The following is a 15,951-nucleotide window of genomic DNA, read 5'->3' as shown; positions in this document are numbered from 1 at the left end:
CTTAATACCCTATGTAAATTGAAATTCAATTTACATAAGAACATTAAAATAGAACATAAAATTACATACAACTTACATATGTAATATAGCTTACCTGAGTAATACATAGTTTTTATAAAAAAGTGTATCTATTATATATTATACAGGAGTACTAGTGTGGCTCTGTAGGAAAAGCACTGAATTATTAACCATAATGTGGACAATTCAAACCCATCAGCCTCTTCTCAGTAATGAATTGCAACCAACTTAACAGCACATAACAACAATATTGCATATGAACTCTTTTGTTATTCACATATTTGAACTTGGAAATACATAATCTTCAAGTATAATGTTCCTTTTACAGTTGTTGCTGTTAAATGCTTCACACATTTTACCAGGAATGTCCCTGAAAAGGACATCATGCTAGGAATGATGCAAAAAAGAGGAAGACCCCCCAATGAGATGGATGGGCACAGTGGCAATAGCAATGTGCTCAAGCTTAACAAGGATTGTGAGGTTGGTGTAGGACCAGACAGTGTTCAATTCTGTTAAGCATAGGACAGTATGAGTCGGAAAAGACTCAACAGCACCTAACAATAACAACGACAACTTATATCATTATAAATGAGAAATAAATGATCATTTCCTAATTTTATATATTTTTAGAATATCTAGGAGCATGTAATTTATTTTAAATAACTTTTTTTTAGTGATTTACTAACAAAATAAAAGGAAAACAACACTAATGAAACTAAAATTTTACTTTTCATGTGGTTTGAGAAATGAGGTTTACCTTTATATAAATTTGAAGGGCTTCAAAAGTTTGTGGGAAAATTCCATCATCTTTTAATTTCATTTTTCCATGAACTCTTTGAAGCCTTCTCATATGTCTTTCAAAATAACTTGAGAAACCTAAAATTTTTATGATATTGAATCCAGTTTTTCTAACGCAAGTATAGTGGATTGAACCTATAATATGTGAGATAGTTAAAATGTCTTCTTGCTATATCCTCAGTGATTTTGATGAGCAGGGAGGAACAGGACAGAGAGTACTAGACTGAGTCAGCACACTGGCTTTCTTCTTCTATGCTGCTAACCTTTCATGAGACCTTGGGCCTGTTTTCTTATTTAGGAAAGGCAACAATGACCTGACACTTATTTTTCTATTTGTTTGAGGTACATGAAACTATTTTTCAAAGAAATGTTATGCAGAACTCCATCCAGATGTCTCTCTCCTTTCCCCTAAATAGCAACCCTATGGCTGCTGAAGCAGAATCCTCATTTCTGAAAAGGAGATTAAATTCTCTGCAATGGACATTTCTAAACCTCTTTTACTTTAAAAAGTCTATAATCACTTCATTGATTTATTTACTTCTTAGAGGTTAAACTTTAGGATAGTCTACCAAATTTAAAGTTTTACCAAATATAGTATTCCAGTAAAGATAGCTATGGAAATATATTTTTGAAAAATGTCCTCATGTCTCATTTATTTTTTCATGATAATAAAATGATTTTTACTTTAGAAGAACTATCTTAGTAGAATAAATCTTATCTCTTGCTGGTGAAATATGCAACTATAGTTTAGTGCTTCTTGAATGGTCTTTGCAGAATGTTAATAACTTAGTAGCAACACTTCCTCCATGGCCACAGGCAAGTCTTACTGATTCTAAGTTTAACTCTCTTCGTTCTCATTTTACATATACAGTGGTTTGGTATAGCAGGATAAGTACTGGACTGCTACCTACAAGGTCAGCAGTTCAAACCCACCAGCTGCTCTCTGAAACACTATACATGGTCGTTATGAGTCTGAACTGACTTGCTGGCACAAAATCACAACAATAATCCGCAATTCAAAATATCCTTTTGCAGCTTATATATTTTTTCAGTCTTGCATTCTAGTACATGCTAGCATTGAAGTTAATTGCAAAGCTCTATCATTATAATATAAAAAAATCAATTAAAAATTTAAATGACAGACACTAGGAATAACCCAAATATTTCATATTATCATGAGTATTCTAACTGACCTTTCTATGTTCCTGGAGGCTTAAAGCTGAAGAACACTTTTTATTACACACCGAACATATTAGCTTTTTCTTAGAATCCCCTGAAATACAAACAAAGTATCATCATTATTCAAGTGAAGGTAGTAACAGAAGCATTAAATATATTAATTTTAATTAGTATAAAATTTCTAACTAAGTAGCTTCTCTTCATAATATAGAATTTTAAAACTTTAAGTGTTAAAGATATATTCACTATATTGAGATAAAGAAGTTATATTTTTAAATCTCTTTTTCTTTAAATTTGAAAAAATTTCAACTTTCTACAGGCATAAAATGTGCCGATTCCTGGTGTAGAGCTGTAGGATAAGTATTGGAATGCTAAACACAAGGTTGGTCATTCAAACCCACCAGCTGCTTCTCAGAAACACTGTACATACAGGTTCACTAAGAGTTGGAACCAACTCAACAGCACTTAACAACAGGAAACAAACTAACTTAGTACTAAAAGAGGAAAACACTCCAACAAAATATCCAAATCAAAATTAACACTAAAAAATGTGTTTATAAAAGAAAAAAAAATCATTAACTTTTATTAGTTTTGCAGTTTATTTTCAACAGAATCATCTGATTTCATTGTTTATTAGATGGAATTTACAGAATAGTCTTTCAAACACCTGGCTTTTACAAAACTCTAAAGGTGCATGTTTGCTTTATTACATTAATATTAGAAACAATAACAAAAAGATTAAAGTATAAACAAGTGCATTAAGGCATTATACTGGCAATTGTAAAACAAGGTACAATTTTAATTGTACCTTGTTTTAATTTTTATAATAATATAATGATTATAGTTACTATGGAGTCCTGGCGTGGTGCTATGGGTTAATGTGCTGGACTGCAAAGTCAGTTTGAACCACAAGGTCAGTGGTTCAAGCTCACCAGCAGCTTCTTGGAAACCCTATACAGGGTCGCTATCAGTTGAAACCGACTCAATGGCACTTCACAACAGCAATATTTATTATAACTCACTTCATAGTTCCAATATCACAGTGGTATTGAAGTGAAAACACAAAAAATATTCTTTAAAGTTAATGCAATTATAGCATCATCTGAACCACCATCACTACCATAAATAACCACAACATTTTTTCACCTTTTGATTAAGTGACTTCAAATAAATAAAGGTAAACAAAAAGTATAATGAACTATCATGTATCCATCATTTACTGGGGCAATGATCATTCATGGCCACTCCTGTACCTTGTTCAGTCCCATCCACTCCCTCACTTGTCTATATTCTTTTGAGGCAAATCCAAAACATATTGTAGTCTGTGACTCTTAGAAAACATAATCATATAAACATTATTTCACTTAAAACATAAGTCCTTAGTATGATCAAATCTGAAATCAGCTGCTATATTTCCAATTGTCTCTTAAACATCATAAATATTATTTTACAGTTTTAAATTTTAGAATCTGGATTAAAATGAGAATTAGATTAAATACTAATACAAACACTGCAATTAGCTGATATAGGTTCCAATCTACGTTTCAATTTCTGTTTACCTTTTCTTACACCTTATTTATTAAAGTAGACTGTCCTGTAGATTATTCCCAAGGTCTAGATTTTGCTGAATGAATACTTGTCCTATAGTTTAACATCTTCCTCTGACATCTTTGTTCTTCAACACTTTAAAGAAGTATTGTGCAGCAGATTTGCCTAAAGCAATATGTTGTTTAATTAATTCAGTGTTGATGGTTGATCCTAATAAAATGAAGTCTTGGACAACTTCAATCTTTTTTTCATTTATATGTATGTTGATGATTAGCCCAATGATTGCCCAATGATGATTAGCCCATTGATTGATGTGCAAATCATAGCAAAGGCTGTGGTCTTTGATCTTCATCAATTAAGAACTTCAAGTCCTCTTCGCTTTCAGCAAGCAAGGTTGTATGCTCTGCATACCGCAGGTTGTTAATGAGTCTTCTTCTAATCCTGATGCCACATTTTACTTCATATATATGCTTCTTCATATATGAGCACTTCTCGGATTATGTGATCAGCATACAGATTGAATATGTATGGTGAAAGAATACAAAGTTGGTGCACACCTTTGCTGATTTTGAATGATTCAGTGTTCCCTTACTCTTTTCTAACAACTGCCTCTTGGTCTATCTACAGGTTCCTCATGAACACAATTAAGTATTCCGAAATATTCATTCTTTGAATACTTGTCCATAGTTTGCCATGATCCACCCAATTGAAAGCCTTTGTGTATTCAATAAAGAAGAGGTAAAAATCTTTCTGGTATTCTCTGCTTTCAGCCAAGATCCATCTGACATTAGCAATGATATCGCTTGTTCATGTCCTCAACTGAATCTGGCTTGAACCTCTGGAAGGTCTCTGTCAATGTACATTTGCAGCCGTTTTTTTAATTATCCTTAGCAAAAACTCACTTGTATGAGATATTAATAATATTGTCTGATGACTTCAATGACCAACAAGTAGTGGCATTCAATGTGTAAGTTCTTTAATAATCATTAAAATTTCAATGGAAGTTATGAGCTAAATGGGACATCTTGATGGTGCCAACAGTTAGGCACAAACAACCAACAAAAATGCTGTTGGTTCAACCCACCCTGAGGCATCTCGGAATAAAGTCTAGCAATCTGCTAATGAAAGTTCACAGCCTGGAAAGTCCTATGGAGCAGTTCTATTCTGGGGTTGTTATGGGTCAGAATCGACAGGCCAACTTATCATTGAACTGAGTAACTTTTCCCTAATTGTGCCAACATTTCTGTAAGGCACAATGTCACAAAAATTATACATTCCATAAAATGCTAACTCAGCTCTATGTATATTAATTAAATGTTAATAAACATATATTTAATGTTAATAGGGGAATGTATACTATGAAACAGCACCCAAAGTACTGTGATAGTCCACTGACAAAAATGAAAAAGGACATGATTAGTGTCACGCACAGAGAGGATTGGAATTTAAATTTTACCTTTGTGAAAGATGCAAGTATCATTACAGAAAACAGCCCAGGAGCCTGGGGTATTCATCATGGTGTGGATAGCAGGGCAGGTTGTTTTACATATGGAATATGAGCTTCTGCTGAGCAGGTAAATGACTTAACTGAGAATCTAAGTCAAAGAGACAGATGAGAAGTAGATAAAAGAAGTTAGTCTCTTTTTCCTCTAGGGTAACTGTAACGGCTGCCTAGGTTCAGCAGAGTAGTAGAATGAAGCCATAATTTGAGACTTTGTAATTATTATATGCACTGATATTTCCAATTCATAGCAACTCTATATCCGGTTTCTGAAGCTGTAAATCTCTACAGAAGCAGAATGCCTCATCATTTTCCAATTAAGTGGCTGGTGGGTTTTAACTGTTAACCTTGCAGTTAGCAGTCCAGTGCTTACCCTACAGTGACACCATGGCTCCTTTCATAACTATTTTAGTTCTGCTCTATTCAAGTATTCATATAAGGTTAATGAAAATACTGTGACTTGGGGAAGGACAATGAATAAAGAATATCACAGAAGAATTGATGCATTTGAGCTATAGTGTTGTAGGAGAATATTATATGTACCATGGATCACCAGAAGAGCAAACAAATGTGTGTTGTAAGAAGTACAGTCAGAATGATCCTTAGAAGCAAGCATGGCCAGACTTTGTCTCTCATACATTGGACACATTATTAGGAGTAACAAGTCCCTGGGAAAGGATATCATGTTTGGTAAAGCAGAGGGTTCATGAAAAACAGGAAGAACTCCAACAAGATGGATTGGCACGGTAGCAGCAGCAATGGGCTCAAGTACAGCAATGATTGTGAGGTGGACACAGGAATGGGTAGTGTTTTGTTTTGTAAAAGTGCATAACGTCATTATGAGTAGGTACCGACTCAATGGCACCTAACAACTATTTAAGTAAGTCTGATGTTTGACATCAGATTCAATTTTTTAAAATATTTTGGTGAATACATAATTTACAGAAGTAGTAGGAAACCACCTTAGAAATTAATACAACTGTGCTAAACAAGTAGTATCAATGCATAGTGAGTTAAGCATGTTTTTGGGAACTGGTCTGAGAATCTTCCCACCGCATGTTATAGTTTCTCTTCTCTCAGCATTATCACTTCATATTATCAAATAAGAAACATGTATTATTATAAATGTTGTCATTATTATTGTTGATAAGTGTCGTGGAGTTATTTCCAACTCACAGCAACCCCTGTGTAGAGGATCTGAGGAAAAGCTGGTGTGTTTGAACCGCTGATATGTTGTTAAGTGCTATTAAGTCAGTTCCAACTCTTAGCGACACTGAATAGGGTCTCCAAGAATTGGTTGGTGGGTTTGAACTGCCAAACTTGTGGTTCACATTCCAGTGCTTATCCTAGAGTGCCACACTAGGACCTCTCATTAATGATAAAAGCTGCAAATATATTCTCATTCTTTTGACACATTTGCCTTTCTGTATTAAGTGATTCTATAGCCGTATGTGTGAACACCGTTTTGCGTAAGGACCTAAGAAGTGTCTATAAATAATATTAGATAATATTCGTCCTCAAAATGTCTGTATTCCTCAACCTTCACTTCATTAAGGTTTCTGCTCAAGTATCACCTTATCTGATAGGCCTTATCTGACCATACAACATAAAATAGCATGCCTCTCTTGTTATACTTTATCCCAAGCAATCTGTGAACATAAATGGCAAAAATAGATACTTAATATTTCTTTCAGTTAAACTTGAACAACAGGAAATGGCATAGTACCAATAATTCTATCATAAAATATTAGCCTTCTGGTGTGGCACTGTGAATCAGCACTGGATTGTGAACCACAAGGTTAGCAGTTCAAACCCACCAGCTGTTCCTTGGAAAACCCTACACAGGATAGCAATGATACAAAACAACAACAACAACAACAACAAAAACATATAACATTAAATTATAACTGCTTCTATAAAATTGGGTTTCACTCACAGCTACCTTAATAGTAATCATATCCGTTGCAAGTCCTTATAAAATAGTGCAAGAATAAAGAAGCAAATATTATATTGCTGTTGATATTATTAGATATCATTGAGGAAAATCCAATTATCAGCAATCTGGTATAAAACAAAATGAAAAACTGCCTGACCCTGTGCCACCTCACAATTGGTGCTGTGTTTGATCCCATTGTTGTAGGTAATGCATCAATCTATCTTAACGAGGGTCTTCCTCTTTTTTCAATAACCGTATACTGTGGGTTCCACCACTCATCTGTCAGTTTATTGTACTGTGGTGGCTTGTCAGTTGCTGTGATTCTGAAAGCTATGCCCAGGGTATTTTAAATACCAGCAGGGTCACCCATGGTGGACAGGTTTCAGATGAGATTCCATACGAAGACAGACTAGGAATAAGGAGTGACGAACTTATTTGGGATATTTCGTCACTGAAAACCTTATGGATAGCAGAGAAACACTGTCAGTTATATATAGTGCTTGAAAATGAGCCCCTCAGGTTGGAAGGCACTCAAAATGTGACTGAGGAAGAGCTGCCTCCTCAGAATAGAGTTGACCACGATGGCGCGACTGGATTAAAGCCCGTGAGACATTCATTTACTGATGGGGCACAACTCAAAATGAAGAGACACAGCTGTAAACATCCACGGAAAATTGGAACATGGAATATATGAAGTATGAATCTTAGAAAATTGGAAGTTGTCAAAAATAAAGGGAATGAATAAACATCAATATTTTAGCCATTAGTGAGCTGAAATGGACTGGTATTGGCCATTTTGAATCTGACAACCACATGGTTTACTAAGCCAGGAATGACAAATTGAAAAGGAATGGTGTTGTCAAAAAGAATATCCAGATCAGTCATGAAGTACAACGCTGTCTGTGATAGGATAATATCCATGCACCTACAGGGAAGCCCAGTTAATACCACTATTATTTAAATGTACACACCAACAACTAGAGGCAGTGAGGATGAAAGAGAAGAATTCTACCAACTTTTTCAATCTGACATTGACTAAACATGAGATCAAGATGTATTGATCATTATTGGCGATTAGAATGCAAAGGTTGGGAGCAAAGAGAAAGGATCAGTAGTTGGAAAATATGGCCTTGGTGATAGAAATGATGCTGGAGAACTCATGATAGAATTCTGCAAAACCAGTGATTTGTTCATTTCAAATACCTTCTTTAGACAGCATAAGACATGACTATACACATGGACCTCACCAGGTGGAATACATAGAAACCAAAATAACTACATCTGCAGAAAAAGACGATGGAAAAGCTCTATCTCATCAGTCAAAAGAAGGTCAGGGGCAGACTGTGGAAAAGACCATCAACTGCTTATATGCAAATTCAAACTGAAGCTAAAGAAAATGAAAACAAGTCCACGAGAGCCAAAATAATACCTTGAATATATCCCGCCTGAATTTAGAGACCATCTGAAGAAGAGATTTGATACATTAAACACTAAAGACTGAAGACCAGAAGAATTGTCTTCAAGAACATCATACATGAAGAAAGCAAAAAGTCATTAAGAAGACAAGAAAGAAGGAAAATGTCAAAATGGATGTGAGAAGAGACACTTAAACTTGCTCTCCAGCATAGAGATGTTAAAGCAAATGGAAGAAATTATGAGTTACAAGAACTGAACAGAAAATTTAAAAGATCAACTCGAGAAGATAAAGCCAAATATTACAAAAAAATTTGCAAAGATCTGGAGTCAGAAAACCAAAAAGGAAGAACACGCTCAGCATTTCTCATGTTGGGAAAACTGAAGAAAAAATTCAAGCCTTGACTTTCGTTATTGAAAGATTCTCTGGGCAAATTATTCAATGGTGCAGAAAACATCAAGAGAAGATGGAAGGAATATACAGAGTCACTGTACAATAAGGAATTGGTTAATGTTTAACCATTTCAAGAGGTAGCATAAGATCAAGAGCGAATGATATTGAAGGAGGAGTTCCAGGTACATTGAAGGAATTGGCAAAGAATAAGTCACGAGGAATTCATGAGATAAAAACTGAAACCTTTCGAGAAAGTGAGGTGGTACAGGAGGCACTCACTCATCTCTGCCAAGAAATCTGAAAGATAACTATCTGGCTGACTGATTGGAAGAGAACCATATTTGTGCCCATTCCAAAGAGAGGTGACCCAACAGAATGTAGAATTCATCAGACAATCTCTTTGATATCCCATGCAAGTTAAGTTTTACTAAAGGTAATACAGAAACGGTTGCAAACATACATTGACAGAGAACTTCCAGAGGTTCAAGCTGGATTCAGAAGAGACCGTAGAAAGAGAGATATCATCGCTGATGTCCAATGGATCTTGGCTGAAAGCAGAGGATATCAGAAAGATGTTCACATGTACTTTATTGATTATGCAAAGGCATTCGATTGTGTGGATCATGACAAGCTATGGACAACATTGCAAAGTATTAGGAATCTGTACCTAGATCAAGAGGCAGTTGTTTGAACAGAATATGGGAACACTGAATGGTTTTAAATTAAGAAAGGTGTATGACAGGGTTGTATTTTTCACCATACTTATTCAACCTGTATGCTGAGCAAATAATCCGAGAAGCTGAGTTATATGAAGAAAAGCATGGCATCAGAATTGGAGGAAGACACATTAATAACCTGTGATATGCAGATGATACAACCTTGCTTACTGAAAATAAAGAGGACTTAAAACATTTACTGATGAAGAACAAAGAGCACAGCCTTCGATATAGATTACATCTCAATTTAAAGGAAACAAAAATCCTCACCATTGGATCAATAAATAACATTCTTATCAGCTGAGAAAAGATTGAAGTTGTCAAGGACTTCATTCTTCTTGGATCAACTACCAACACTCACAGAAGCAGCAATCAAGAAATCACACGACCTATTGCATTAAGCAAATGTGCTGGACAAGACCTTTTTAAAGTGTTGAAGAGTAGAAATTTCAGCTTGAGGACTAATGTGCTCCTGACCCAAGCCATGGTATTTTTAATAAAGTCATGTGCATGTGAAAGGTGGACAGTAAATCAGGAAGAACACAGAAGAATTGACGCATTTGAGTTATGGTGTTGGATGAGAATATTGAAAGTGCCATGGGCTGCCAAAAGAACAAACAGATCTTTGTTGGAAGAAGTGCAGCCAGATTGCTACTTGGAGGCCTCGATGGTCAAACTTCATCTTTCATACCTCGGACATATTGTCAGGAGGGACCAGTCACTGGAGAAGGATATTATGTTTGGTAGGGTGGAGGGTCAGAGAAAAAGAGGAAGACCCCCATTGAGATGGACTGGCCAGGTGGCAGCATCAATGGACTCAAGTATGGCAACAATAGTGAGGTTGGCCCAGGATTTGGCAGTTTCGTTCTGCTGTGCATAGGGTCGCTATGAGTCGGTACTGACTTGATGGTACCTAACAACAACATACTCTGGGGGTTAATGTGCCAGACTTCAAAGACATTTGAATTGCAAGGTCAGCGGTCCATACTCACCAGCTGCTCCTCAGAAACCTTGTACAAGATCGCTATGAGTCAGAACCAACTCAACAGTCCTTAACAACAACTACATGCTTTACTAAGCAAGATGGCCTTCTGTAGGGACTGGTCTCTTTTGATAACATGTTCAAAATATGTAAGTAAATCCAACCATCCTGGCTTCTAAGGACCACTCCCTAGAACATACTTAACACATAATTCTTCATTCTTATTGCAATCCATGGTATATTCAATATTCTTTGTTTGCACCACAATTCAAATGTATTAATTTGATTGTACATAGTACAATCTTAAACCTCCTAAAAAACATTACTATGTATAAGCCTAGTGTGGTGCTGTGGATTAATGCACTGAACCACAAAGTTGGTTTGAACTGCAAGATTGGCAGTTTAAGCTTCCCAGCTGCTCCGTGGAAACCCTATACAGGGTTGATATGGGGCAGAACGGACTCAACGGCACTTAACAGCAACAAAAATATATATAAGCCTCTTACTTCACACATTGTGTCATTCCATCTCACTGAAGAAGGTCTTATTTTTTTATTGACCCTCTACTTTATAAAATAATATTTTTCCCCAGGGCCTAGTCTCTACTGATTGTTATTGCTATCTTCAGGTGTCATCAAGTCAGCTCCAACTCAAAGCAACCCTATACGTAACAGAACAAAACAACACCTGGTCATGTGCCATCTCACAATAGTTGTTTTTCTTGAGTCCACTGCTGCTGCTACTCTGCCAGCTCATCTTGTTGGGGTCTTCCTCTTTTTTGCTAACAGTCTACTTTACCAAAAATAATGTCCTTCTCCAGGGACTAGTCTCTCTGACAATATGTATGAAGTATGAGAGACGAAGTCTGGCCATCCTGGCTTCTAAGGAGCATACTGGCTGTACTTCTTACAACAGAGATTTGTTTGTTCTTCTGACAGTCCATGGTACTTGCAATATTCTTTCAATATTAGTTCTAATGCCATAACTTAAATGCATCAATTACTCTACAGTTACCCTTATTCACTGTCTAACTTTCAAATGCACATGAGTCTACTGAAAATATTATAACTTGGATTAGGTGCACATTAGTCCTTAAACTGACATCTTTGCACTTAACACCTTAAAGATGTCTTGTGCAGATTAGCTTAGTGTTACAAATACATCATTTGATTTCTTAACTGCTGTTTCCACGAGTGTTGTTTATGGATAGAAACAAAATAAAGTCCTCGACAATACCAATCTCATCTTTATTTTTCATGATATTTTTTATTGGTCTGGCTGTGAGGGTTTGTTGTTTTCTTTACATTGAGGTACAATCCATCTGCAGTCTGTGGTCTTTGATCGTCATCAGTATGTATTTTAAGTCTTCTTCACTTTCAGCCAGCAAGATTGCATCATCTGCATACAGCAGGTTTTTGAGTCTTCCTCCAAGCCTCAAATCACATTCTTCTTCATATAATCCAGCTTCTCCTATTATTTGCTCATACAGATTGAATAAGTATGGTGATAGAATACAGCCCTGGCACACACCTTTCCTGATTTTAAACCATTCACTCACTATTCCCTTGTTCTGTTCTAATAACTGCCTTTGTCTACGTACAGGCTCATCATGAACACAATCTAATGTTCTGGAATACCCATTCTTTACCATGTTATCCACGTAGTCAAAAGTCTTTGCATAGTAAATAAAGCTAAAGTAAACATCTTTTTGGTATTCTCTGCTTTCTGTCAAGATCCATGTGAGATCGGCAATGACAACTCTAGTTCCATATCCTCTTCTGAATTCATCTTGAGTTTCTGACAGTTCCCTTTCAACATACTACAGCAGCACTTCTAATTATTTTCAACAAAATTTTACTTCCATGTGTTATTAGTGACTTTGATTATTTCAATTTGTATTCGGTCAATTCATAAAGCCTTGTTTATGGCCAACACCTTCAATGAAACTTGGACTTCTTCCTTCAGTACCATTGGTCCTTGATCATATGTTATCTATTGAAATGGTTGAATAGCGATTTTTCTTTGGGGGGGGGGCGCTACAATGACTTTGTGTATACCTTCCATCTTCTTTTGGTGCTTTCTGCATCATTCAATATTTTGCCCACAAAATCCTTCAATGTTGCAATTTGAGGCTCAGATTTTTTTCTTCAGTTCTTTCGGCTTGAGAACTACTGAACATTTGGGTTTTCTAACTCCAGGTCTTTGCACATCTCTACTTATAATATGTGGGAAGTAAATGAGCTGAGTACATAAGGAGTGTTTTGGCTGTACTTCTTAAAACACAGCTTTGTTCATGTTTCTGGATGACCATAGTAATTGAATATTCTTTGCCACCTCCATAAATCAAAGGCATCAATTCTCTATCAGTCTTCCATACTCATTACCCAGTTTTAGCATGCATATGAGAAAACAGAAAATAACATGGCTTGAGTCTGATGAACCTTAGTCCTCAAAATGGCATCGGATTTTCACAACTTTACAAAGGTCTTTTCAGCAGACAGAGTAATATGTCATTTGATATTCTGACTGATGTATCCATTAGCATTGATTACGTCTCCATGAGATATCTTTGATATCTCAAGAAAGTAAAGTTTTGCTAAAGGTAATACAGAAACGGCTACAATCATACATTGGCAGAAAACTTCCAGATGTTCAAGCTGGATTCAGAAGAGGCCATGGAACGAGATATATCATTGCTGATGTACGATGGATCTTGGCTGAAAGCAGAGAATATCAGAAGGATGTTTACCTATGCTTTATTGACTACACAAAGGCTTTCAATTGTGTGGATTATGACAAGCTATGGACAGCAATGAGAAGTATGAGTATTCCAGAACACTTAATTGTACTGAGAAATCTGTACCTAGACCAAGAAGCAGTTGTTCGAACAGAGCATGGGAACACTGAATGTTTTAAAATTGGGAAAAGTGTGTGACAAGGTTGTATTCTTTCACCATACTTATTCAATCTGTATGCTGAGCAAATAATACGAGAAGCTGGGTTCTATGAAGAAAAACGTGGCGTCAGGATTGGAGGAAGACTCATTAACAACCTGCGATATGTAGATGATACAACCTTGCTTGATGAAAGTGAAGAAAACTTGAAACATTTACTTATGAAGATCAAAGAGCACAGCCTTCGGTATGGATTGCATCTCAATGTCAAGAAAACAAAAATCCTCACCACTGGACCAATAAACAACATTCTTATCAATGGAGAAAAGATTGAAGTTGTCAAGGACTTCATTCTTCTTGGATCAACTATCAACACTCGCGGAAGCAGCAGTCAAGAGATCAGAGGACGTATTGCATTGGGCAAGTCTGCTGCACAGGAACTTTTTGAAGTATTGAAGAGCAGAGATGTCAGCTTGAGGACTAAGGTGCGCCTGACCCAAGCCATGGTATTTTCAATAACCTCATATGGATGTGAAAGCTGGACAGTGAATAAGGAAGATCATAGAAGAACTGATGCCTTTGAGTTGTGGTGTTGGAGGAGAATACTGAAAGTGCCATGGACTGCCAAAAGAACCAACAGATCTGTTTTGGAAGAAGTGCAGCCAGAGTGCTCCTTGGAGGCCAAGATGGCTAAGCTTCGTCTCTCATATTTTGGACATATTGTTCAGAGGGAACAGTCGCTGGAGAAGGATGTCATGCTGGGTAAGGTGGAGGGTCAGGGAAAAAGAGGAAGACCCCTAACGAGATGGATTGGCCAGGTGGCATCATTGATGGACTCAAGTGTGGCAGCCATAGTGAGGTTGGCCCAGGATCAGACATTGTTTCATTCTGCTGTGCATGGGGTCGCTATGAGTCGGTTCTGACTTGATGGCACCTGACAACAACAACAACATCTCAATGAAGATGAAATCCTTGAGAAATTCAATATTTCATTTGTTTATTGTGATGTTTTAAATTATTGATAACTATGTAGCATAGTGGTTACGAATCAGGCTGCGAACCTTAAGGCCAGCAGTTCGAAACTACCAGCCGCTCCGTGGGAGAAAGAGGAGGCGTTCTGCTCCTGTAAAAATTCACAGCCTCAGAAACCCTGTACATGATCACTATGGGTCGGAACCAACTCGACGGCACTTAACAACAACAATAACATATATCACTAAGGAGCACTGGTAGCATAGTGGTTACGAGTTGGGCTACCAACCTCAAGGTCAGCAGTTCAAAAGTACCAGCAGTTCCGTGGGAGAAAGATGAGGCGTTCTGCTCCCGTAAAGATTTACAGCCTTTGAAACCCTGTGCAAGGTCACTATGAGTCGGAACCAACTCCACGATACTTAACAACAACACATATCACTATGTAGCTCCTTAGAATGCTCCAAAGAAGCCAGGATGGTGAGAATTCATCTCTCACATTATCAGGAGGGACATGTCCCTAAAGAAAGACAATATGCTACATAAAACTAGGATCAACAAAAAAAAAAAGGAAGAGTCCTAATGAGATGGACTGGCACAGTGGTAGTAGCAATGGGCTAGAGCTTAACAATGAATGTGAGGATGGCGCAGGGTCAGGCAGTGTTTAGTTCGGTTGTACGTAGGGTTACTATGAATCGGAGTCCACATGATGGTACTTAACAACAACACATCAATAAGACTCTTGGTAGAATAAGCACTGGACTGATAACTGCAAGGTTGGCTGTTCAAAGCCACCAGCCACTCCTTGGAAACCATATGTTGTTGTTAGGTGCCATGGAGTCAGCACCGACTCATAGTGACCTTATGCACAGCAGAATGAAACACTGCCTGATCCTGGGCCAACATTCTCCTCCAACACCATAACTCAAAAGCATCAATTCTTCTATACTCTTCCTTATTCACTGCTCAGCTTTTGCATGCATATGAGGTTACTAAAGATATCATGGCTTGGGTAAGGTGCACCTTAGTCTTCAAGCTGACATCTTTGCTCTTCAACATTTTAAAAAAGGTCTTGTGCAGCAGATTTGCCTAATGAAATACATCGTCTGATTTCTTGAATGCTGCTTCCATGAGTGTTGATAGTTGATCCAAGAAGAACGAAGTCCTTGACAACTTCAATCTTTTCTCCATTGATAAGAATGTTGTTTATTGGTCCAGTGGTGAGGTTTTTTGTTTTCTTTACATTGAGATTTAAAACCATATACAATGTCACTATTTGTCAGAGTCCACTGGATGACACTTACTACAACAACAACATACCAATAAATTTTTTTTTTTTAGTTCTTGTTAACATTGTTAGGTTCCATCAGGTTGGCTCTGACACATAGCAACCCTATGTACAACAGAACAAAAACTACCCAATCCTGCATCATCCTCACAATTCTTAAGTTTGAGCCCACTATTGCCTGCTATTGTGCCAATATACCTTGTTGCACGATCATCCTCTTTTTCGCTGAACTTCCACTTTCCTAAGTACGATGTCCTTATCCAAAGATTGGTTTCTCCTGACAACATATTCAAATTACAAGCGATAAAGTTTTGT

At 36.9% G+C, this 15,951-nt stretch overlaps 1 protein-coding gene across 3 annotated transcripts in view; it reads right to left on the bottom strand.

The window, feature by feature from the left end:
• Positions 1–15,951, bottom strand: part of PRDM5 (PR domain containing 5) — a 371,490-nt gene that overhangs the window by 204,386 nt on the left and 151,153 nt on the right. For all 3 annotated transcript variants that reach the window (XM_006866280.1, XM_006866281.1, XM_006866282.1), the window contains one exon: positions 2,010–2,089. In XM_006866280.1, coding sequence (XP_006866342.1) covers positions 2,010–2,089 — 80 coding nt within the window. The remainder of the gene's footprint in view (positions 1–2,009; positions 2,090–15,951) is intronic.

This window comes from Chrysochloris asiatica, unplaced genomic scaffold (assembly GCF_000296735.1).
Source record: "Chrysochloris asiatica unplaced genomic scaffold, ChrAsi1.0 scaffold00088, whole genome shotgun sequence".
Lineage (NCBI taxonomy): Eukaryota > Metazoa > Chordata > Mammalia > Afrosoricida > Chrysochloridae > Chrysochloris > Chrysochloris asiatica.
The sequence above is the reverse complement of the archived record's forward strand: the minus strand, read 5'-3'. Positions and strand labels throughout refer to the sequence as shown.